We start from the raw sequence: 23,979 nt of genomic DNA, 5'->3' as shown, positions 1-23,979 counted from the left end.
TCAGTCAGCAGAGAAGCCTTCACCAACCTCCCTGACCAGGTCAGACTGCCCCTGACAAGGGCTCTCTGCCAAGTGCATCTCCATTACAGCCCTTAGAATGATTGCAATGCATGTGTGGTTTTTGTTTGTTTGTTTTTAAAGCTTTTATTTAAATTCCAGTTAGTTAACACACAGTGTAATATTAGTGTCAAGTGTACAATATAGTGATTCTCCATACAGGTCTCCATACAGACCTCCATACAGGTCTGTTTGTTTCTTAATGTTGGTCCTCCCTCACTAGACTGTGAGCTCCTTGAGGCAGGGAAACTCTGTCACTATTTGCTCCATATTGTATCCTGAGCACCTAGAACATACTTCTTAAATATTTGATGACTAGGGAAATACCTGTCCTTCTGGTATTTTATTATACTCATACTCAGATTTGCAAAAATGGGAGCATAGCATATCTCCTGTTATATAATTTTTCTCCCCATTTAGCAATAAGTGAGTATTTGAATGCTGTTCTTACTGACAAAACCCATTCCCTATAATTATCACTGTTTCCAATTTACTCCTTGAGTCTTCATTTGGAAAGTCTACTTTAGAGTTGGATATGGATAGCAGACCTGAATTAGCACTGGCTGCAGCTATGACATCTAATCCTTTTTCAGGGCCCATCTCTGCACCTGGCAACAACCCTGGTCTGTGGAGAAAGTGTAGCACGGTAGTGAGTATGTGGAAATCAGACAGATGAGCTTTATAGAACTGTTCTGCTTCTTTTCCAAAGAGGTCTGTCTGGATATAAGAACAGTCTCAATCAAGCTACTTCAGGAAAAGTGGAATCTAAGCAAAAATCTCTCTGAAATCCAAGAGCAGAGCCCTAGCTAGAGAGTAGGTTCAGGATCAGAGTGGCCTCAGGACTTCAGTGACAGGAGCCTATGGTTTTCTACCCAGTCTCAGGGTGACCTTTCTTAGCTACTCTCTTCATGTTGGCTTCAGTCTTCTCTTGTTACCTTCCAACTCTCCCTGCTTACTTACCTTCCAGGTCTCTTCTACTCTTCAGAGGCTGGCTTGCACATGGCTTTAGCTTAGTTCTGTCTCCACATCTGGCATCTCTTGATGCTTCCTTTTACCTTCTTCTTCTTTTTTTTTTTTTTTTTTTTTTGCTCTCAAATGGCAAACTCTGTGTTTCTTATTTCAAATTAGAGATTCTCTAATTGTCCCATAGGATCTTTTTGAGCCAGCTCTGTGTGTCCCTGAGCTAATCTCTCTATATATTTGGCTGTCTTTGGATGGGTGCACCCATTCTAATTCAGTTAACAAAGGGGAGCAGCAGTCATGTAGTACCACAAATGGTTTCCTGGGCAGCAGAAGGTGTGGGCTGGGAATTTTTCATTAGAGTAGGACCTGGGCAAATCAGATGCTATAATGGACTTACTAACAGCCTTTCTAACGGAACAAAATACTCAACTTCATTTTGAAGCCTCTGTTTCCTCAGTTGTAAAAAGAGGAAAATAATCCATTTTATCAAGGGGTCAGGATAAAAGGAAATAGGATGACACAAAACATACAGAACACTTAGCCTGATAATATATCAGCAAATGATACTCTTTTAGTAATAGTGTCATCTATAGCATATTAATATACAGTTGACCCTTGAATAGTGTGGGTTTGAATTACGTGGATGTACTTACCTGCAGATTTTTTTTAGTACAATGTTCTTTTTTATGATTTTCTTTTTTTTTGGATTTAAAAAAATATTTTATTTATTTATTTGACAGAGAGAGACACAGCAAGAGAGGGAACACAGCAGGGGGAGCTGGAGAGGGAGAAGCAGGCTTTCCACTGAGCAAGGAGCCCAGTGCGGGGCTTGATCCCAGAACTCTGGGATCATGACCTAAACCAAAGGCAGCCGCTTAATGACTGAGCCACCCAGGTGCCTCTTTTATGATTTTCTTAATAAAATGTTCTTTTTTCTAGCTTGTCTTAATTGTAAGAATATAGTATATAATACATATGGTGTGCAAATTACATGTTATGAACTATATTATTGGTAAGACTTTTAGTCAACAGTAGGCTATTAGTTAAATTTTGGGGGTGAGTCAAAAGTTATATGCAGATTTTCAACTGCACAGGATTTGGTGTTCCTCACCCCTGTGTTATTTGAGGGTCAACTGTATTTATAATTAACATGTATATTATATACATTAATATAATTGAAGTAATATATTTTTAAATTGCCTCTGATTAGATTGGGCTACTTCTGGGGAGAATTTCCCAATGGATAAATTCTTCTGTGAATTGTTATGCCTCTGGGTGGAATAATATTTCTAATGCACAGAGTATAGGAAGAGTGATAGGAATGTTTATTTCTCTGGGAAGATGGTGGTCTATGGGCCCCTCTACACTGATTATATGGAAGTTATCCAAGATAACATGGGGACAATAGACAGCCTGTAAGTACTAACAAAGGCCATTGTGCTGAAAAAGTTGTTGGTCTGAAGCTAGAAACCAGATTTAGGCTGACATACACACTCTCTTTTGTATAGAACGGGTTGAATAATAATAGCTAATGCTTACATAGGGCTTCATATATGCCAGACATAATTTTTTAAGATTATGAGAGAGAATCCCAAGCAGTCTCCATGCCCAGCATGCCCAGTATGGAGCCCCAAATGGGGCTTGACGTCACGACTCTGAGATCATGACCTGAGTCAAAATCAAGAGTGAGACATTTAACCTACTGAGCCACCTAGGTGCCCCTGCCAGACATCATTGATAAGGCTTCACATGTATGTATTCATTTCCCCTTCTTCACAAACACATGGAGGTAGAGACTATTACTATCACCAATTTATGGATAAAGATACTGAGACACTGACCTATTCTTAAAATCCTTTCAATAAACCATAATCAACTGACCTTGCTTTAAACTTATGCCTGTCCCTAGTCCTTAGTCCCCTGGGTACCACATTTGGTATTGCAATTCTTTCAAGACTGGAGTTTTGCCTCTCTCCTCCAGCTTATTCCCAGAGTTAACATTCTTTCATAAACCTCAAACCTTAGGGCTTCCACCCAAACCCGTAATACCTTTTTTTTTTTTTTAACAGTCCAGAGATCTTTTTTTTTAAAAAAGTACCTATTATGCCTTTAATACCTATTATGCCATAAGGAATGGGTTCTAGAAATTCGGATTCCTTTCCAGTGATTTTCACAAAGTGTGCTTCTCTGGTGGAGGAGGCTGGCGTTTCAGTTTGTTGGGGCTCAGGGCAGGCTGTGTGGCAAGATGTGCCACAGTGCCATATTGATTATTCTGAACTGAAGTTACTTAAGAAACAACCAGTGCTAGAGTAACACTCTGATCTTCCTTTGTCTCCAGAAAGCAGGAAGTAAGTCTTTCATGTGAAAGGTAGCTTCCCTTTACCAGGAAGTATAGAGACATCCTTATAGTCAGAGATTTGAAATTGAGGGCCAAGTAGACTATGTAAATAAACTCTGCATAGATTCTCCACTAATTAATACCCAAACCTAAGTTTATCTTATCAATTTTCCAGAATTTTATTGTTTCTTGTCTAGAAAATATAAAAGCTGCCTGCCTTGGTTACTTCTTAGGTCCCACGTCTATGAGTCTCCATTCATATGAATTAAATTTGGTTTTTTCTCCTGTTTATTGGTCTTATGTCAATTTAATTATTACACAAGCTAAAAGAACCAAGCAGCCTAGGGATAAAATTTTCCTCCTCCCAACACACTGAACCCATGTACTTTTCTCTTCGGTTTCCTTCTTTTTCTGATCATTTCCCTTCACATATTTTAGGACCTTATCTTGTCTCTTAAAGTGCTTTTTCTAAAAAAAAAAATTAATTAATTTATTTATTTTCAGCACAACAGTATTTATTGTTTTTGCACCACACCCAGTGCTCCATGCTATCCGTGCCCTCTCTAATACCCACCACCTGGTTCCCCCAATCTCCCACCCCTCGCTGCTTCAAACCCCTCAGATTGTTTTTGAAGTGCTTAATATACTTGATATATACATTAATTCTCTTGGCAATAATCTTGCCCTTAACTTATTTGTTTATAGCATTGCCAACAGCATACTGGGTAATAAGTAAAAAACTGGAAGGGTAATAGACCCTTCCAGTTTTGCCATGGAACATGCCCCTTTTTGAGCAATGCCATTGCTTGAGCCACATACATACAAGTCTAGAAGAAGGGTGATATTGTAGACATAAGGAAATAGCATGTCTCATAAAGGAACAAGTCCATGTTTTCTAAAAGGCCTACAGAACATATAGTGGGTGCCTCTCTTCTTTCCTTTTGTGTTAGTCATTTTGGTGAACTATTGGGATATGGCAGTTCTGGTTAAAAAAGAAAAAGAAAAAGAAAAGAACCTCTTAATATCTTCAGCAACCCTGGATAAGAGATGAATTGGGACAGAAAACCATAATGGGACAATGAATGAAGGCTACATGAAGATAAATTGCTCAAAAATAAGTGTCTTTTGGGAAATTCCCTTTATGAGAGAACTGGAATTGCCATTAGGGCAGGTGTAGAAGCTTGAAGGGCTGCAGATGTGATTCTGTAGTGAATGCTTGGAGGTGGGGTCAACATTAGAGTCTGGAGGAAGGGTAATGTGGTGATAAATGTGAGGGACAGAGAGAGGAACATCCTGGTACTGCTGTTTCTGTTCCAGGGAAGCCCGTTTAGATGTAAGAAGCAGAGGATCAATCAAGCTACCTTGAGAAAAAGGGGATTGAGGCAGAATTTCTCTAAAATTTGGTAGTAGACCCTTAACTGGAGCTGGAGGGTGGTCCGGATTCAAAGTAATCTCAGGACCTCTATAGTCCAAGGGGGAAGGTGGTATATCAGTCATGTGCTTACTGGTAGATGTTTAATAACTGGATTTCAAACAAACAGACAGACAGATGAAAAGGTGCTGATTTATAACATTTACCAATTTCTGTGGTGTAAACACTCCTATCATGGCCAGTTTCAATCAACATATATCACTGAACTTGAAGTTGGGAAGAAATACATGCAACTCTATTTCTCTAGTCAGTTTAAGTCTATGCTAACACATTAAATGTCAATTTTTATTTTTTCCTGAACTTTCCAAGTTTTCAAGAATGTGGTTTATTATTGTTTTATAGTAAGAAAAAAGTAACAAAATTTATTTTTATTTTTTTAAGATTTTATTTATTTATTTGACAGACAGAGATCACAAGTAGGCAGAGAGGCAGGTAGAGAGAGAGGAAGGGAAGCAGGCTTCCTGCTGAGCAGACAGCCTGATGGGATCATGCCTGGGATCATGCCTGGGATCATGGCCTGAGCTGAAGGCAGAGGCTTTAACCCACTGAGCCACTCAGGCGCCCCTCAAATCCTGCATTTTTAAAAAATTTATTTATTTGACAGAGATCACAAGTAGACAAAGAAGCAGGCAATGAGAGCGAAAGAGAGAGAGAGAGAGAGAGAAGCAGTCCCCCCGCTGAGCAGAGAGCCCCCTTGGGATATGGACTGGTGTACTGTGGATAAATTTCTCTGGTTTTGCCATTTGTAGAAGGCCAGTCTTAACTTTTGCCTTTGGCCTCTGGGTCCACCTCAGGGTTTGCAACAGGTTTGGTTGAGCTCCCTTCCAAATTTTGACTCCCTATTTTGTGGACATTTTTTCAGTGAGAGGTTGCTCAGAACCGCCTGGTAGGGGTTTTGGGAACCACCTGGAATTCCTTAAGTTCAGATCTGCAGAGGAAATTCCAGAGTGATACTCAGGGACCTGGCTGGGGGCTCTGAGTAGAGTTTGGGAAAACTATAACCAGTACATGACACTTCTTTCATTATGTTGACTAAAAATTGAAAAGTTATGCTATGGAAAGTGTTTTCTGTATGTGACATTTGTAAAAGAAAATAAAACCTTGACAGATCTTTTAAAGATAATCATCTCCAGATTTAAATGATGAAACAGTTGGCTTTAGACTTGGCCCTGTACTCAGATTTTGGTTTCTGGACTCCCCACTTAGATCAGCCTTATGCTCCTTCTCATACAACTTCCCAACTTCCTGTTTCTGACTCAGGCAGGCCCCCAGCTCATCGTTCTTTGTGAAAGCATTTATTTATTTATTTTTGTTATTAAGCTGGGATGAGGTTGTCAGGAGGACTTGGCCTCAGAGGCCCCGGGCTAACGTGTGATGGGCAGGAGTCTAGGACACTTGGGCAGCTTCGAATCAGGTGAGGAAGAGAAACCAGGCCACAATGTCTGCAGGATGGGAGTGTGAGAGGCTGGTGTGCTCCACCCATGAGCTGGGGACACACAGGTGAACCTGATCTGAGGTAGAAGCTGCAGGTTCTCTGTCCTCTGGACCCTCAGCTATTAACTGGAACCAGAAGACGATCACAGGACAGAAGGTAAGGCTACTCTTGTTTTACACATGGGTGGATATTCCAGTTATCTCCCACTTATAAGTAAGATATATACAAAGTCTTATTTCACTCAGCATAATCTCTTCCAGTCCTGTCCATGTTGCTACAAAAGTTGGGTATTCGTCCTTTCTGATGGAGGCATAATACTCCATAGTGTATATGGACCACATCTTCCTTATCCATTTGCCCGTTGAAGGGCATCTTGGTTCTTTCCACAGTTTGGCGACCGTGGCCATTGCTGCTATAAACATTGGGGTACAGGTGGCCCTTCTTTTCACTACATCTGTTTCTTTGGGGTAAATACCCAGTAGTGCAATTGCAGGGCCATAGGGAAGTTCTATTTTTAATTTCTTGAAGAATTTCCACACTGTTTTCCAAAGAGGCTGCACCAACTTGCATTCCCACCAACAGTGGAAGAGGGTTCCCCTTTCTCCACATCCCCTCCAACACATGTTGTTTCCTGTCTTGCTAATTTTGGCCATTCTAACTGGTGTAAGGTGATATCTCAATGTAGTTTTAATTTGAATCTCCCTGAGGGCTAGTGATGATGAACATTTTTTCATGTGTCTGATAGCCATTTGTATGTCTTCACTGGAGAAGTGTCTGTTCATATTTTCTGCTCACTTTTCGATATGATAGTCTGTTTTGTATGTGTTGAGTTTGAGGAGTTCTTTATAGATCCTAAATATCAACCTTTTGTCTGTACTGTCATTTGCAAATATCTTCTCCCGTTCCATGGGTTGCCTCTTTGTTTTTTTGACTGTTTCCTTTGCTGTGCAGAAGCTTTTGATTTTGATGAGGTCCCAAAAGTTTATTTTGGCTTTTGTTTCCTTTGCCTTTGGAGACATATCTTGAAAGACTTTGCTGTGGCTGATATTGAAGAGATTACTGCCTATGTTCTCCTCTAGGATTCTGATGGATTCCTGTCTCATGTTGAGGTCTTTTATCCATTTTGAGTTTATCTTTGTGTACGGTGTAAGAGAATGGTCGAGTTTCATTCTTCTACATATAGTTGTCCAGTTTCCCAAGTCAAGCAGAGAGAGTCAATTATCATATGGTTTCACTTATTTGTGGAGCGTAGCAAATAGCATGGAGGACATGGGGAGTTAGAGAGGAGAAGGAGTTCGGGGAAATTGGAAGGGGAGATGAACCATGAGAGACTATGGACTCTGAAAAACAATCTGAGGGTTTTGAAGGGGTGGAGGTGGGAGGTTGGGGTACCAGGTGGTGGGTATATAGAGGGCACGGATTGCATGGAGCTCTGGATGTGGTGCAAAAATAATGAATACTGTTATGCTGAAAATAAATAAAAAATAAATTAAAAAAAAAGATATATACAAAGTCTTGATCATCCTACTTGAGCCTGGGATGGATAAAGCATTGGCTCAGGAGCTTTAAGTCCTGAATTCTTGCCTCATTTCAGCAACTAACTAGCTGTTTGACTTTGGGGAAGTCACTTAATTGTCCGGGTTTATTTCATGATCTACAAACTACTTGTTTGAAGTAGTTGTAAACCAGCCTGGGAAGACTCTTAAGAATTTGAGAATTGCTTATATTGGGCTCCAAGTGGCCTGCCTGTAACTGTTTTTTGTTGGCTTTTATTTGATTCACTGGAGTCATTCTCTAGTTTCTTCCACCTGATGGCCTTCCAAATCCCGTTATCAGAGTCCTGGTTTTCCCCTTTGTTAAACACTAGCAGAGCCTCCAACAGATTCACCTATGACAATGGTTCTCAAAGGATGGACGTGGGACCAGGACCAGTAACCTCTGCATCACCTGAAGCCTGTTAGAAATGCAAATTCTCAGACATCACTCTAGACCCACTAAATTAGAAAGTCTGGGGTTGCGGCCCAGGTTATGCTGATGCCTGCTGCAGTTTCAGTGTAACTGTCAGAGGCCATGGGTCCAAATCCCCTCACTGGCCTGGTCTTTTCTTTTTCTTTTTTTCTTAAGGAAGAAGTTGAATGTTTTATTATTAAACTATTTATCTTCTTGCAAGGCTGTTGCTTCATTGTATAAAAATAGCACCAGCAAGCACAGTATATTGCAAAATTAAGACAGTATTTCTCTTTATCTGATGCTATGCAACTAACTAACCTTTCTCCACTATCAGTTATTTCCAAAGGAAAGATCATTTAAGTATTTTGACCCCAGCCCAAGGACAGATGTAAGCAAGTTACAATATTCCCTAAGATTTAAGATTACAATATTATTCTTGAATTACATAATTTTTTTTAAAAGATTTTGTTCATTTATTTGACAGAGATCATTAGTAGGCAGAGAGGCAGGCAGAGAGAGGAAGGGAAGCAGGCTTCCTGCTGAGCAGAAAGCCTGATTTGGGGCTCCATCCCAGGGTCCTGGGATTATGACCTGAGACGAAGGCAGAGGCCTTAACCCACTGAGCCACCCAGGGGCCCCTTGAATTACATAATTTTTACAACTGGTTTTTAACCACATGTCATTTCAGGATTTTGACTATTACAACTGGAGCCTTGCCTAAAAATCATAGGGTGTTGCAAAAAGGATGTATATTGTGTTTATCTGCAATCATTAGAAAATCAAGGGATGTTTTCTTCCATGAACATTGTTGCAAGTAGTTTCTTTTTCCATTGGCATTGCTGGAAGTTGCAATTTTTTTTTTACTAACTTATTTTTTTTTTAATTTTTAAAATTTAAATTAAACATTTTTTTTATTAACATATAATGTATTATTTGCCCCAGGGGTACAGGTCTGTGAATCATCAGGTTTACACATTTCACAGCACTTACCATAGCACACACCCTCCCCAGTGTCCATAACCCAACTACCCTCTCAATACCCTGTTCCCCAGCAACCCTCTGTTTGTTTTGTGAGATTAAGACTCTCTTATGGTTTGTCTCCCTCCCGATCCCATCTTGTTCATTTTTTCCTTCCCTGTCCCCCAACCCCTCCCCAACCTGCCTCTCAAATTCCTCATATCAGGAGATCATATGATAATTGTCCTTCTCTGATTGACTTATTTCCCTCAACATAATACCCTGTAGTTCCATCCACATCATGGCAAATGGCAAAATTTCATTTGACTGCTGCATAGTATTCCATTGTGTATATATACCACATCTTCTTTATCCATTCATCTGTTGATGGACATCTAGGTTCTTTCCATAGTTTGGCTATTGTGGACATTGCTGCTATGAATATTCAGGTGCATTTGCCCCTTCTGATCACTACATTTGTATCTTTAGGGTAAATACCCAGTAGTGTGATTGCTGGGTTGTAGGGTAGCTCTATTTTCTTTTCTTTACTTTTTTTTTTTAAAGAATATTTTATTTATTTATTTGACAGACAGAGATTACAAGTAGGCAGAGAGGCAGGCAGAGAGAGAGGAGGAAGCAGGCTCCCCGCTGAGCAGAGAGCCTGATGCAGGGCTTGATCCCAGGACCCTGAGACCATGACCTGAGCCTAAGGCAGAGGCTGTAACCCACTGAGCCACCAAGGTGCCCCAAGGGTAGCTCTATTTTCAACTTTTTGAGGAACCTCCATTCTGTTTTCCATAGTGGCCGCACCAGTGTGCATTCCCACCAACAGTGTAGGAAGGTTCCCCTTTTGCTGCATCCTCTCCAACATCTGTTGTTTCTGACTTGTTAATTTTAGCCATTCTGACTGGTGTGAGGTGGTATCTCATTGTGACTTTGATTTGTATTTCCTTGATGCTGAGTGATGTTGAGCACTTTTTCATGTGTCTGTTGGCCATCTGGATGTCTTCTTTGCAGAAATGTCTGTTCATGTCCTCTGCCCATTTCTTGATTGGATTATTTGTTCTTTGGGTGTTGAGTTTGGTAAGTTCTTTATAGATTTTGGATACTAGCCCTTTATCTGATATGTCATTTGCGAATATCTTCTCCCATTCTGTCAGTTGTCTTTTGATTTTGTTGACTGTTTCCTTTATTGTATAAAAGCCTTTGATCTTGATGCAGCCCTAATAGTTCATTTTTGCCCTTGCTTCCCTTGCCTTTGGTGATGTTTCTAGGAAGAAGTTGCTGCGGCTAAGGTCGAAGAGGTTGCTGCCTGTGTTCTCCTCAAGGATTTTGATGGATTCCTGTCTCACATTGAGGTCTTTCATCCATTTGGCGTCTATTTTTATGTGTGGTATAAGGAAATGGTCCAGTTTCATTCTTCTGCGTGTGGCTGTCTAATTTTCCCAACGCCCTTTGTTGAAGAGACTGTCTTTTTTCCACTGGATGTTCCTTCTTGCTTTGTTGAAGGTTAGTTGACCATAGAGTTGAGGGTCTATTTCTGGGCTCTCTATTCTGTTCCATTGATCTATGTGTCTGTTTTTGTGCCAGTACCATACTGTCTTGATGATTACAGCTTTATAATAGAGCTTGAAGTCTGGGATTGTGATGCCACCAACTTTGGCTCTCTTTTTGGAAGTTGCAATTTTTAAATCCTCTACGTACCACTAATTTAAGACTGCATTGCTAAATTAAGTTGTTTACTTAAGGGTTCCATTTTCATTCCTCAATATATTTTATGTATTTCTCATATGCTTCTTCACTCATTAATTCATCCAGTTCTGAAGGGTTACTCAGTGTATCTTGATCAGCCAACCATCTTCATAACAAGATTTGTTGACAAGTCCCAGATTTTATACAAGAGCTTCATTATTTCAGTTACTTCTCCTGATAGAGGAGAATAAAATTCACTATCAGCTTTCTCACTTTCCAAAGCACCAAACTTATCTTGTTTTCCACTTTTGTCCCAACTGCAGGCAGACTACAGTAAACAACATTTCCCAAACCTTTCTGTACAAAATTGATGATTTCCACTGTCTCAATACCATTTTCTGTTGCTATCCATTCATGTTTGTCTGGGAGTTAATGCACAGAGAGCTGAGCAGAGGCTTCATCCAGCATCAGGCCAGTAGCACCTGTCCTCAGCCCCCCGTGTCTTATTATTGTACCCATTTTCCAGCCCTACTCCGCTCACATACCTTGTCTTCCAGTGGTGTCTAATGGTTTGTATTTCTCCAAGTACTCCTTATTCTTTTATACCTTTGGTGTGTTCATTTCTCATTTTCTCTGGAAAGCCTTTACCCTCTCCCTTTTCTCTCATAAGTTCTTATCCTCCCAGGTGAGCTCATGTATTACCTCAGCCATACAGGATGTCCTCCTAAAAGAGCCACTGGCTACAAAGGCAGACGTCTTCTTCCAGTTTTTTTTTTTTTTTAAGATTTATTTGTTTATTTGACAGACAGAAATCACAAGGAGGCAGAGAGGCAGGCAGAGAGAGGAGGAAGCAGGCTCCCCGCTGAATGGAGAGCCCAACCGAGCTGACCCGAGCTGAAGGCAGAGGCTTTAACCCACTGAGCCACCCAGGTGCCCCTTCTTCCAGTTTTTGATGATTCTTTCATTCCACCATGAAATCCATCTATCCACCCCTTATTTCTTGACTGAAGCATATGTAACTGGGCTTGTGCCGTATTCTGGGATATAAGATGACTTGACTGGAGCTCACAGCTTACTGGGGGAGACAGACAAGTAGCTGGGAAATGACAGTACAGTGCTTCAGTGCACTCATAGGAGCAAAAGCAGAGAGCAATGTGTACACAGGCAAGGCTTGCAATACATGTAGGTATATTGGAGAAGCTTTATGAAGGCAGGAAGGACATTTATTCTGAAGGAGAAGTTTTGCAGGCATCAGGAAAGTATGAAGTCTGGACCCTGAAGCATTTTGTTCATTCTGCTGGTTCTACCCTCCCATACCTGTTACCACTCATTCTGGAGAAATCAAGTTAAAATGAGCTGCATGTTGGGGTACCTGTGTGACTTACTCAGTTAAGCTTCCAACTTTTTTTTAAAAGATTTTATTTATTTATTTGAGAGAGAGAAAGAGAGAGAGAGAGAATCTGAAGCAAATTCTGCACTGAGTGCAGAACCCCACTTGGGGCTTGAGCTGACCATGGTGAGATCATGACCTGATCCAAAACCAGAAGTCAGACATTCAACCAACTGAGCCATCCAGGTACTCCTAAGCATCTAACTTTTGATGTTGGCTCAGATCATGATCTTAGGATTGTAAGATGGAGCCCTGTGTCAGGCTCTGGGCTCTGAGTGTGGAGGCTGTTTAAGATTCTCTCCCTTCTTCTCCCTCAGCCCGTCCTCTTCCCACTCCTAAATAAATAGATAGATAGATAGATAAAAAATAAACTGCATGTTAAATGCATATGTATGTATGTATTTCAATTTTTGTCTGACAGGAAACACAAATTCTCTGAATCATAAAAAAAGATAATTTATTGTGCACAGACCATCTTACCAGTTCTCTGCATCCCTATCTCTATAGATAATGCGATGAAAGCCTGATGTTACCGTGAATTTACAATGGGGTTGCACCAGAGGAGATGAATGCTGAAATTATGAGACTCAGAACTTACATAGGGCAGCTGGCACATGGGTCTGTTTCATCCATCTTCCTCCTCCTGAGAGAGAAACCTTTATTTTGGAATATAAACAGATCCTCTCTGGGGAGGGATGACAGTCTTTACTTTTCCCTTCCTACCCTGGAATATAAGGAAATAGCATCAGAAGCTTCCTTCCCTTAGAGGGTGAATGGGTTACTACTTGGGCAACTAGAGCTCAGTCCTCTGAGAGTCTTCTGCTAGGGTAGAACACACTTAAGCACTGCCACCGAGAGACAGGAAGCTATCATTTTTGTGTACCAACTCCTGGCTCTCAGCTGCAGGTCACTCTTGGGCACTTCTGATGAGACCACCTGCCCTTATAACTGGAGAATGCTCTCAGGCAGAGTGATGCTTTTGGTGTGCTTATACGAACTGTCTGTGGGTGACTTCCAGGATGGACAGAGGGGATATGGACATGATACCAATTATGTGATCTTACCTGTCTTCATATTTCTAAAATGGAGATCATAATATGTAACTGCACTGGATTGGTGGGAAGAGTAAATGCATCAGAATTCATAAAGTGCCTCTCACATTTCTTGAAAAATAGTCGATACTCAATAAATGATAGCTTTAATAGTAATAAGTTAACATGAGGGAGCAGTGGCTCTTCTTTTGTAGCTGACTTAAGACTTGTTTCTATCGCTATAGGTTGTGTTAGAGTAAACAGTTGACTGGGGTCAGAAGGGGCAAACTGTAGTTTTAGGAATAGAGATTTCCCTTAAGTGAAGCTACCCATTTGCACGGGGGCAGAATCTATTCCTTTCAAGCATTATAAAGCCAAGTAGTCTAGTAAGATATAATTAGATTGTTTTCTCAGTATTAAAGCTTTTGCCAATGGCTTGTACATTTTGTTGCTTGGTAGGGAAAATAAAACTTACACAGAACGGAGTTATTTTGCTTGTAGCTATAAAGAATATTTATCAATTCATGCTAAATCTCAGAGCATATCCAGGTTGACATGGTTGCCAAACTGGTTGTGTTTTTTTCTTTTGTACTAAATCTAATCGTAGGCATTATCACACCTACAGTACATGTCTGTGCATGCATCCCTACTAGGAAGATGTAGGGGTGGGGGGAAGGTAACAGCTATCTGCTTATGTCAAGAGAATGGGGCAGGTGGGCTTGGAGGTATATGAAAAATAATAAGGGAACTTGGTGACCAGGATGTATTGTGAATGGAGAATTGAGTTTTATTCTCTTTTTGTTTTAATAGGAGGGTAGAGTGGAGCTGAATATGGTCAGTGTTGTTCATACTTTGAGAGGTTCTGGGTGACAAGATGCCATGAGAGGGATTGCATCATGTGTTATCCTCAGTCCTACCAGAGGTGGTGATAAGAGCCATGGAGGTGGAAGTGCTGAGTTCCTCCCAGTTGTGTGTGCGAAGTGTCAGTGTTGTACATGTTCTGTGTGGTGGGCTCAGGAGGCTAGCCACACACCAGCCCTTGCCCCTTCTCTGTGCTAACATTTGACTATCAGATCCTTCTTTTGGGGGAAAGTGGACTCAAGCCAGTAGATGAATCATGTTTTGTGCAAGGCAATCATGTTATTCCATTTGTATTTCCTGGAGTTTGGTCTGAGGTGGTCAAGTGACTTAGGAGAAGTCTGATGGGGATTTTAAAAAGGATCTTCTTCCTGGTAAAAAGAGATGAAGGAGAAAAGACCTGCCCTTCTTCCTGATTTTGGACTTGTTGGTATTGTGGCAGCTATTATGTGATCATGAGGGGCATCTCCATCACACAGAGAGTATGACAGAATGGGAAAATGGAAAAATTACGTGTTCTTGATAACACAGAAGTATGAGCGTCTGGATTAGTCTGGGACTCCACGCTGCTGGCTTCTTATAATGTGTGACTTCTATTGTTTAAATGACTTCAGTGGGCTGTTTTTTTTTTTTTTTAGATTTTTAAAATTTATTTATTTGACAGAGAGAGCTCACAAGTAGGCAGAGAGAGAGAGGAAGAAGCAGGCTCCCTGCTGAGCAGAGAGCCTGATGCGGGACTCGATCCCAGGACCCCGAGATCATGACCTGAGCCGAAGGCAGCGGCTTAACCCACTGAGCCACCCAGATGCCCCATCAGTGGGCTGTTCTGTTCTTGAGGCCAACATGTCTTGATTGACAGAGCTCTGGATACAGCACAAGTCTGGTGCGGGGGAGATAACAAAGATGCTGACATTAGGAGTAAGCATCCATGGAAGAGAAGAAGAACTGAGGCACAACTGGGACCCCTGGAGAGGGCTCAGTCACCACAGAGCAGGACAGAGAAAGGATGGGGGCTCCTTGCTGATCAGGAGGACAGCTGGTGCTCCCCACTGCTTGACAGTGCATGAGAGCAGGAGTGAGACCGCAGAGGCCACTTTGGTGAGGTGCCATGCACTGGAGCAGCAGTGGCAGGCAAGCCCTGCGGTTCTCTCTGTGGGAGATGCAGGAGTCAGGACCAACATGATATTTTATAGCTCTTGTAGCCTGTTGGTGATGGAGGAAATGGGCTTTGGAGCCAAACAGATGTGGGTGGGTCCTGTTACTTGCTTGAGCAGAGCTTCAGTTTCCTTCTCTGTAAAATGAAGAAAGTCATCTGCCTCACTGGATTCTTATAAGGATTAAAATACATTAAAATAAGTTAACTTCTCTAATCTGTAATATAGTAGAAGTTTATGAAAAGGTAGTTATTATTATTTAACAGACACCTTCAAAGGTAATGAAGATACTTCATGGTGAAGATACTTCATGGTGAAGATACTTCATGGTGAAGATACTTCAGTAGAAACCTGACCACTAGATGCTGAGTGAGATCAGGCCAATTTGAGTTGTGACTTGCAAGAGTATACTGGTGTTGACCTGCCCTGGTTAGTCTGCTAAGAGAGAAGCCCCTGGGGGTGGAGTTTCTGGAGACCATTTCTCCTCTGTCCCCAGAGGCATATCTGAAACAATAGACTTTCTTGTGTGGGGGAAGAACATTAATATTTGCTACGACATTGTTTTCCCCTGAGCAGTGGAGGAAGACAAAGGCAGAAGATGTGCAGTGCTGATATAAGTGGGAATGCCACAAAGTTTTACAAAGTTCCCAAGGGACTGGGTGGGGGCTTATCATGGGGTCTCAGACTCCTGAGAAGAGGGAGGGGTAAGATCATAGAATGTTCCCTGCCCATCCTATCATTGACAACCTTGGTTATAAAACACCAGAGATACAAATGTAATAGCCAGAATCAGAGGCTTCCTGCTCACGGATATGAGGGGGAGATGGACCAAAATAACCTTACAGCACTAATAGCAGACTCTGAGAAGCCACCCCTTCTCTCCTGGAGCCCCTATCCACACACCCCTTCTAAGTAATTTCTAACCTTTTGGTGACTCACAGAAAGAAGAGGAATAGAAGTTACTGGCGTTTGTAGTAACAGGATGAGAAAGTACGAGACTTCCTGTTGTGTGTGTGTGACAGCTGGTGATAAGTGGAGGGCTCTACACAGGAAATCCGCTCAGCTTCTGCAATGTGACCTGCCTGAAGCTTGGGTGCTCCTTCAGTCTGGATGTTGATGGCAGGACAAAGGGACGCCTGGACCATGGGCGATGTGGTAGAGAAGAGTTTGGAAGGGCCTCTGGCACCTTCTACAGATGAGCCCTCCCAAAAAAGGGGAGACCTGGTAGAAATCTTAAATGGGGATAAGGTAAAATTCGATGACACAGGACTCTCCTTAATTCTGCAGAATGGCCTGGACACCCTCCGAGTGGAAAATGCTCTGACCGATGTCATCTTGTGTGTGGACATTCAGGAATTCTCCTGCCACCGCGTGGTGCTCGCTGCGGCCAGCAACTATTTCAGGTCAGCACGCCTAGGATTACAGTCAAACTGGGTGCAGGTTGTAAGGAAAATCAGTAACGATGTGAGAGCCCAGTCTAACTAGGTGGCCATTGTTGCATGTACGGTTTGTATAACTATTTAGATTTGTGTGTCTATTGAAGATACAAGAAAGGAAGTTATTAAACTTTAGATTTTAGGGTTGGAGGCATATTAAAGGAGAGATTGGTATCATTTAAAAGCAATGTTTATGTATTACGGTGAATCTTCTCTGTATGTGTCTTTGTTCCAGAGGATGGAAAATTACTGAAGTCATGGGGATTTTTTTCCCCCTTGGTTTGATTAGTGTGTTGGAAACATGATGTCTTTGTTCACCAATAGAGGTAGAGAAAAGTTTATGGCCCCTCATTTGGAGTTATCAAATGACTTGCTGAAAATTAAGGGCTTCTATTGTGCACAGGGGTTGGATTAGAAAAGAAAGCATAACAAAGGTGCTTTTGCAGTGAGGGGCTCCCAGTTATAACACACTCTGAGACCTGGGCTCCATCCTGTCCTGTCCTTCCTGACATTGGGACTTAAGGCAGGTCACTGTATGCTCTTGAGTTTCTGTTTTGTCATCTGTTAGCTGGGGACAGTGATTACCTTTCTGGATTGTTGTGATAACTAAATGGGAGAGGGAAAATGCTCTTACACAGTGCCTAGGGTATAGTAGATGCTCAATATGTCTTTGTGAAATTCTTAACCTCATTCTGTTTGGTTCAGCTTAGAACCGTTTAGTGAGTATTTACCATGAGCAAATGCCTGGGACAAGAATGTGGGAGAATCAGGAATGCAGTGAATAGGGCTGGATCCAGAGTACTCCAGATCACTGCAGACGTGGTGAGAACCAGTCCCCAAGGGAAGTGAGGATGAAGAAGGTATTTGCGGAATTTGAAAAAGAAATGCCTTATAATTCTTTTAAATGATATTCTTCTTAACTCTTGGTTCTGGCTGAGGAAATTAAAAAGTATTTACCTATGAAATATCTTGAAAAGTATTGTTTTTTCATTTTTCTGAGATGTTTAGAGGGAGATTTTTCCTTGGACTTCAAAGAGCAGTGTCAATGGGCTGTTGTGGAATTGATTAGGTCCCATATGTAGACAAGGCAAGGGTTACACCTGGGTTGGCAGGAAGTAGTGCCTGCTATGTGCCAGACATTCACAGTTATCTGATTTTATTTTTGCAGTAGTGTGGTGAAGGTGGCTGATGTTCCCTTTTACAGATGAGGAAATGGAAACCCAGCTTTACATATGTAATCATTGCTAGAGCAGGGATTGGACACATTGTAGAAATCCTTGTTTTTTGCTGTAATACAAATTGTCCCTAAATTTAGGGCTTCGTTCCACAGGAAATATATAAAAGGTAATGGGTAGGCACAACATAAAGATGGGTTGAGAAAGATAGACACATTTCTTATTCACCAGTTTCGAGCATGGCTTTCGCATTGATCACAACCACTTTCAGAAGTAAAGGAAAGTCAACTTGGCTCAATATCCTGAGTACCCATTTTTAGGTGTATTCATTCTGTTTTGAATCACTGGAAAATGGTTGTCACACAAAGGTATACCTGATTAGCAGTTTTGTTAGTGGCTTGGCATAGGACTGCTGGCTGTATGCTCTCCAGTGTGTCGCTGATTACTCTGGTCCTTTTGAAGGTGTTTGGGCCCAGGTCCTTCGCGCCTCGATGATGTGGGATCCTTAGGGAAAGTGTCTACCAGCCCTCAGAGGAGGTGGTACAATGAGTTGCTGGAGACTCCCACATGGTGTGCATGTCAGCCTGGGGATGAAGTCGCTTCCAAAACTGCCTGGTGGTGGAGGGAAATTCCTTCTATTCTTTTCTTCAGAGCAGTGACTTTTGATTCTTATCTTGGTATTTCTAAGATGACTTTTCTGCTATAATGAACACAGGCCTGGAGACAGGATTCTTTCTTCTAGTACTGTGAGCAGAGCTCTGGGCCACCAGTGTCACACATGCTCTCCCACAGCAACCCTGGGAGGAAGGGCATTTTATCCCAGCTTATAGATAAGGAACTAAAGCCCCAAGGGTCTCTGCTAATAAAGTGACCAAGTGGGATTTGGCCCTAGGACTTATATTAAGTCAGACATTGCCTCACTGCCTCTCTTGCTTTGCTTCTAAGGTTTTGAAAGGGGTTGGGAGCCAAGTTCCTTTTATGCTCACACTTCAGAAGGGCAGAGAGTCTGCTCTGTCTGAGAGGCTTCCGACACAGTCCTTCGTGCTTGGGAGGGCCTGGAAGCTGGCTGTTAAATTATGTAATTTTCCCTCCTTTATTCGTTGAAAACATAAATATTTTCCATAGAGTGATGGATCCATAGTGTATTTAACCAGTCCCCTGTTGACAGACATTTGGATTGTTTCTTATCTTTTCCTGTATAACAATGCTGTAATGAATGACCTTATACATGTCATTTTATATGCATGCAGGACTATCTGGGGCTGTATTTCTAGAAGAGGGTTTGCTGAGTCAGGGAGAAATGCATCTGCAGTTGAAGTGGATATGCCAGATTCTCCCTGGTAGAGGTTCAGTTGTTGTGCACTCCCCATAGGCTTGCCGAAAGAGGATGGCTTCCAACTTTTGGATTTTCCCCAATCTGACAGATGAGAAACAGTATCTGTTTTGTTTTAATTTGCATTTCTCTTAATTTTTTAAAAAAGATATATTTATTTTTTGGGGGGGAGGGGCAGAAGGAGAGGGACAGATAGAATCTTAAGCAGACTTCCTTCTGAACACGGAGCACATGGGGCTCAATCCTACAACCCTGAAATCATGACTCTGGGATCACGACCTGAGCTGAAACCGAGAGTCAGACGCTTAACCAACTGAACCACCCAGGTGCCCTGTATTTCTCTTATTCTTAATAAGCTCAAACATCTTCCCATATGCTTAAGGATTGGCTGTAGTTCTTTTTCTGTGAGATCTCTCATACATTTTCAATTTTCATGTATATTTTTTAAAATTAAGATTTATTTATTTTTTTTAAAAAAGATTTTATTTATTTATTTGACAGACAGAGATCACAAGCAGGCAGAGAGGCAGGCAGAGAGAGAGGAGGAAGCAGGCTCCTTGCTGAGCAGAGAGCCCGATGTGGGGCTCCATCCCAGGACCCTGGGACCATGACCTGAGCCGAAGGCAGAGGCTTTAACCCACTGAGCCACCCAGGAGCCCCAGATTTATTTTTATCAAAGTACTACATGCAGATAGTTAACAAAGAGTCAAATATTATTTTTTTAAAGATTTTTATTTATTTGAGAGACAGTGAGAGAGAGCATGAGAGGGGAGAAGGTCAGAGGGAGAAGCAGACTCCCCATGGAGCTGGGAGCCTGATGCAGGACTTGATCCAGGGACTCTCAGATCATGACCTGAACCGAAGGCAACTGTTCAATCAACTGAGCCACCCAGGTGCCCAGAGTCAAATATTGTTTAAAGGCTTATAATAACAAAGGTTTCTCTTTACCTCCTCTACCCTTCGGTTTTTCTCATCAGAAGCCACCATTTTTGACATTTAGCTGTTTGTTCTGGTATTATATTTATATTTCTTCAAAATATGCTTACTACTATTCTTTTCTGATTTCTCAATGTTAGACATTATTTATTGACTTCCTAGCATGTCTGATAAAGACTTAGCACTTATACCTAAATCCCTTACCATACACTTCCTTTCCCTGTAATCTCTCAGTATAATGTTATCAATTTTTTGGGTTAAGTTTGTATTAAGAATTTACATTATGTCCATGAAAACATTGTTTCCTGTTGAGCCAAGTTGTGTGATAATGTTTTACTTTGTTTCTTGTAAAGCCTTTTATCTGAAGTTAATAATTCATTCTTTTTTCCATTTGCTTAATTTTGGGGCTTTCACTCACAGCCTCTCACCATGATCTTTCATGTGGTTCAATGCATCAGAGAATCTACCAATTCCACTCCCCCTGCCCCAAGAATCTTCCTCACTGACAGCATTTTATACATGTTCTTTGGACCCGCTGCCCAGCTATTATTGAGCTGCATATATAACCCTGGAGGCTGTAAACAGGGACATTACTAGTAACTCAGACAATGTAGTTCCCTTTGGGGGCCTATTTTAAAGTCTTTAGTGGAATGAGGAAGTTGGGAAGATATATAGAGTTGGACAAAGGAGAATAAAGCTTTAAAAGTAGCTCATGACATACATTAAATGTCAAATGTCCAAATAGTCTCATGGCAGGAATATAAAGGGAAGCATGATTTAACATTCATAATAATTTTTTTAATGTCGTAAGATTATTAATGTCTTTTGTAAGACGACTAAGAGAGCCGCCATTTGTCTTATGCCTTTGGACATGTCCCTAAATCTAAGTCTTTGCAACTGGTTGTGCATCCTGTGTACTGAACCCTAGCTCCCAAAGGATCTCCATCTAAGGAAGTGGTTCTTGCCATTTTGGGGGGCATGGAGCAACTCACTGCCACTTTGGTTCATCCCATAAGCGATGTTGACCCCTGAGGGCAATCAAGCTGTGGGTCCCAGGGATGGATGAGGGAAGGAGTGGTGAGGAAGAGAGGGATCATCAGGTTTCTCACAGTCCTACCTCATGACTGGCCTTTCTACATGAACAAAAAACCTTTCTACGTGAACAAAAAAGCTTGCAGACTGAGGCTGAGTCAACAGCAAGCTCCTTTGTGGCTGCTGATGCCCCAGATCTGCCTGGATCTTGGCTCCTGCCTTGTACTTCTGTACTTCAGTCTCTGGATCTGTTTCCCGGAGGTCATGATGAGGGGCCTTTGACCACTGGCTACAAAAATCAAGCACAGGTCAGGAAGGGAATGGCATTGTGGGACGATCTGTTAATAATATCATTATATATTAACCAGTTACTGTATGACAGAAAGTGGGGTGAGAGGCTACTCTCAAACCACGTGTAGAAGTTATAAGTCTTTGTTTTTGCTGCATAATAGTGTAAGGTGTCTACAAAGGAGCCAGCAAGCGTGGATGATAATGTAAGTGCAAAAGAAAACAAGAGTGAGTTAAGGCCCTCTAGGTCTGGATTAGAAATCTGGCTAATGGTGAGAACATTGAAGATTGCTGTTGCTACAGTGGTGAACTCCAGCAAATTGGAAGAAGTACTGATTGTACTTCTAGCTTGAGTTCCTGCATTTTATGCTTTTAATATTGTTCATTTGGCAGAACCAATGTGGTGGTTAATATTTAAGTACTTTAGGTCTATAGTATTTTTTTTTAAGATTTTATTTATTTATTTGACAAAGAGAAAGAATACAAGTAGGGGTAGTGGGAGAGGAAGAAGGAAGCTTCCCGCAGAGCAAAGAACCTAATGTGGGGCTTGATCCCAGCACCCTGGGATCATGACCCGAGCCGAAGGCAGATGCCCAACAACGGAGCCACCCAGGCACCCCTAGGTCTATAGTTTCTTATCTGCAATTCTAAAATACCCAAAGTGCTGATAATTGAAGAGCCTTTCATAACTTATTTGGTGGACAGATCTGTGTCTTAAACTGCATTTGTCTGATCCAGACATCTATCCTGAACTGAGGGGAGGCTACTTAGAGTCTGTTTATTCCAGTTAGGGCCACTATTCATATATTCGCTGCTGGAGTCCTCATGTGCTGGATCAAGGGGTGCTGGAGGTGCTATGTAACATACAAACTACGGCAATACCCAAACAATTCTGAATGCCAGAGCTCATTTGACTGCAAGATTTTGGGATAATGTATTATGGGACTTTCTGATAAAATTTATTTCTTTTTGGTGTTATTCTTCTACTTTGTTTCATCAGAATATTTGTAAACATAAAATACTTGTAAACATAGTTTACATACAGTTTTGCATCTTTTTTTTTCATTATAATCTCCCACAGGTTCATAACTCCTATTTATTTTGCTATAATTTTTAATAGATGCATAATATGAAAACCATTCTCTCATTGTGAATGTAGGTTACTTCAATATTTTGATTTCATAAATAATGTGGTAATAAACATCTTTGTAGTAACTATTTTTTGCAGTTTGGAATCTGGAAAGGCCAACATTTTTTACGTCCTTTCTGCATACCAGGAACTTTGCTGGATTCTCTCTCATTTGGTTTAATCTTCACAATATCAACAATTAGGTAACAACAAGTAGATAACATTGTCTCAGTTTTACCCTCCAAGGAACTCACTTTGATAGGAAGGGGGCTTCCCCATGGGGATCCAAACTGAAAACAGATCTTTCCATTGGGCAGAAATGTGGCTGTTGAGACATTTCCTGTGTAAGACCCTTAACTCCCTCTCCCCACCATGCACTAGTATGATCTATATAGGCTGAAAATGAGGAGAAAATATAAAAATTATTGCCTCTGTGTTCATGTGCCCCTCACCTTGCACACATAAATGGGATACTAGGGGAACATTCAAGCCAATTTTTGTCTGGGGGCTGAGATAACAGACCCCATAGCAGCAAAGACTTAGCATGCCTTAGGACACCAGTCTGGGTCAAAGGATTAAATAAGAAATAAGGGAGCAGGTCAGGATGCAAGGTGAAGAGACAGTATGCTTTGAAAATATAGGGTCTCAAGAACCTATATGACATCATTGGAGCAGGAACAAATAACTGCTTGGTATAATGGAAAGAATAGCATCTTAAAATCTTGTCACTGGCATTTGAATCTATACCCTTCCACTTATTGGCTGTGTAAATCTTGGAGGAATTGCTTGGCCTTTCTGATGTTCAGTGTCATTCATTATACAACACAATGAAGCTAATGATTTGTGTTTGTCCCAGTAAGTTTGTGAAATACACATAATAAAATAGATTCATTTATGAATTTATTTGCCTAAACATTTTATGCAGGATAATGACTCAGATTTCTTCATTCTAAGGAAGAGAAATCAACTGGATTTATGTAGGTAACTCACAGAGTGCCCCAGAAGGCCAAACTCAGAAAACAGACAGGGGCCAAGGAGGCCAGGCAGTAGCCAGGACCACAGCCCCAAACCACCCAGAACCATGTGGGGAGGACTCCCCCACTGCTGCAGGATCCTGGAGGCCAAGGCTAGTGCAGTTCTGACCATGGGCATCTTTGCCCTTGCAGTTCCTGGAAACTGGAGGCTGCTGCTTCTCCTGCTACCTCCACTGAACGGGCTCTCCTCTGTCCCTGCTTCTTTGCATTAGCAGCTCCCAGTTCCTAGCCTGGAGTTAGTTAATCTGATTGGTCCAGGCTGAGTTACACATGCCAATGCCTTAGCTGTGACAGAGGCTGGGAAAGTGTGCCTTGGACCTTTGCAGCTTCTGGATCAGGAAGTAGCTTCTGCCACACAC

The 23,979-nt window shown here is 41.5% G+C and overlaps 1 protein-coding gene across 3 annotated transcripts in view; it reads left to right on the top strand.

Annotated features, from left to right (window-relative positions):
• Nucleotides 1-23,979, top strand: part of KLHL6 (kelch like family member 6) — a 77,477-nt gene that overhangs the window by 5,539 nt on the left and 47,959 nt on the right. Inside the window, exons 1-2 of one of the 3 annotated variants that reach the window (XM_044255120.1) lie at nt 1,890-1,915; nt 16,545-16,660. The exons of 1 other annotated variant lie outside the window; for it this stretch is intronic. Coding sequence is in view for 1 of the 2 variants with exons in the window: in XM_044255119.1 (XP_044111054.1) it covers nt 16,368-16,660 (293 nt within the window). In the remaining variant the exon portion in view is untranslated. Of the gene's footprint in view, nt 1-1,889; nt 1,916-16,331; nt 16,661-23,979 lie in introns of those variants that run through there. One more of the 3 variants, XM_044255119.1, reaches the window with a different exon arrangement.

Source organism: Neovison vison, chromosome 6, assembly GCF_020171115.1.
Source record: "Neovison vison isolate M4711 chromosome 6, ASM_NN_V1, whole genome shotgun sequence".
NCBI lineage: Eukaryota > Metazoa > Chordata > Mammalia > Carnivora > Mustelidae > Neogale > Neogale vison.
Note: the sequence above shows the minus strand (reverse complement) of the source record. Positions and strands in the feature narration are given on the sequence as shown.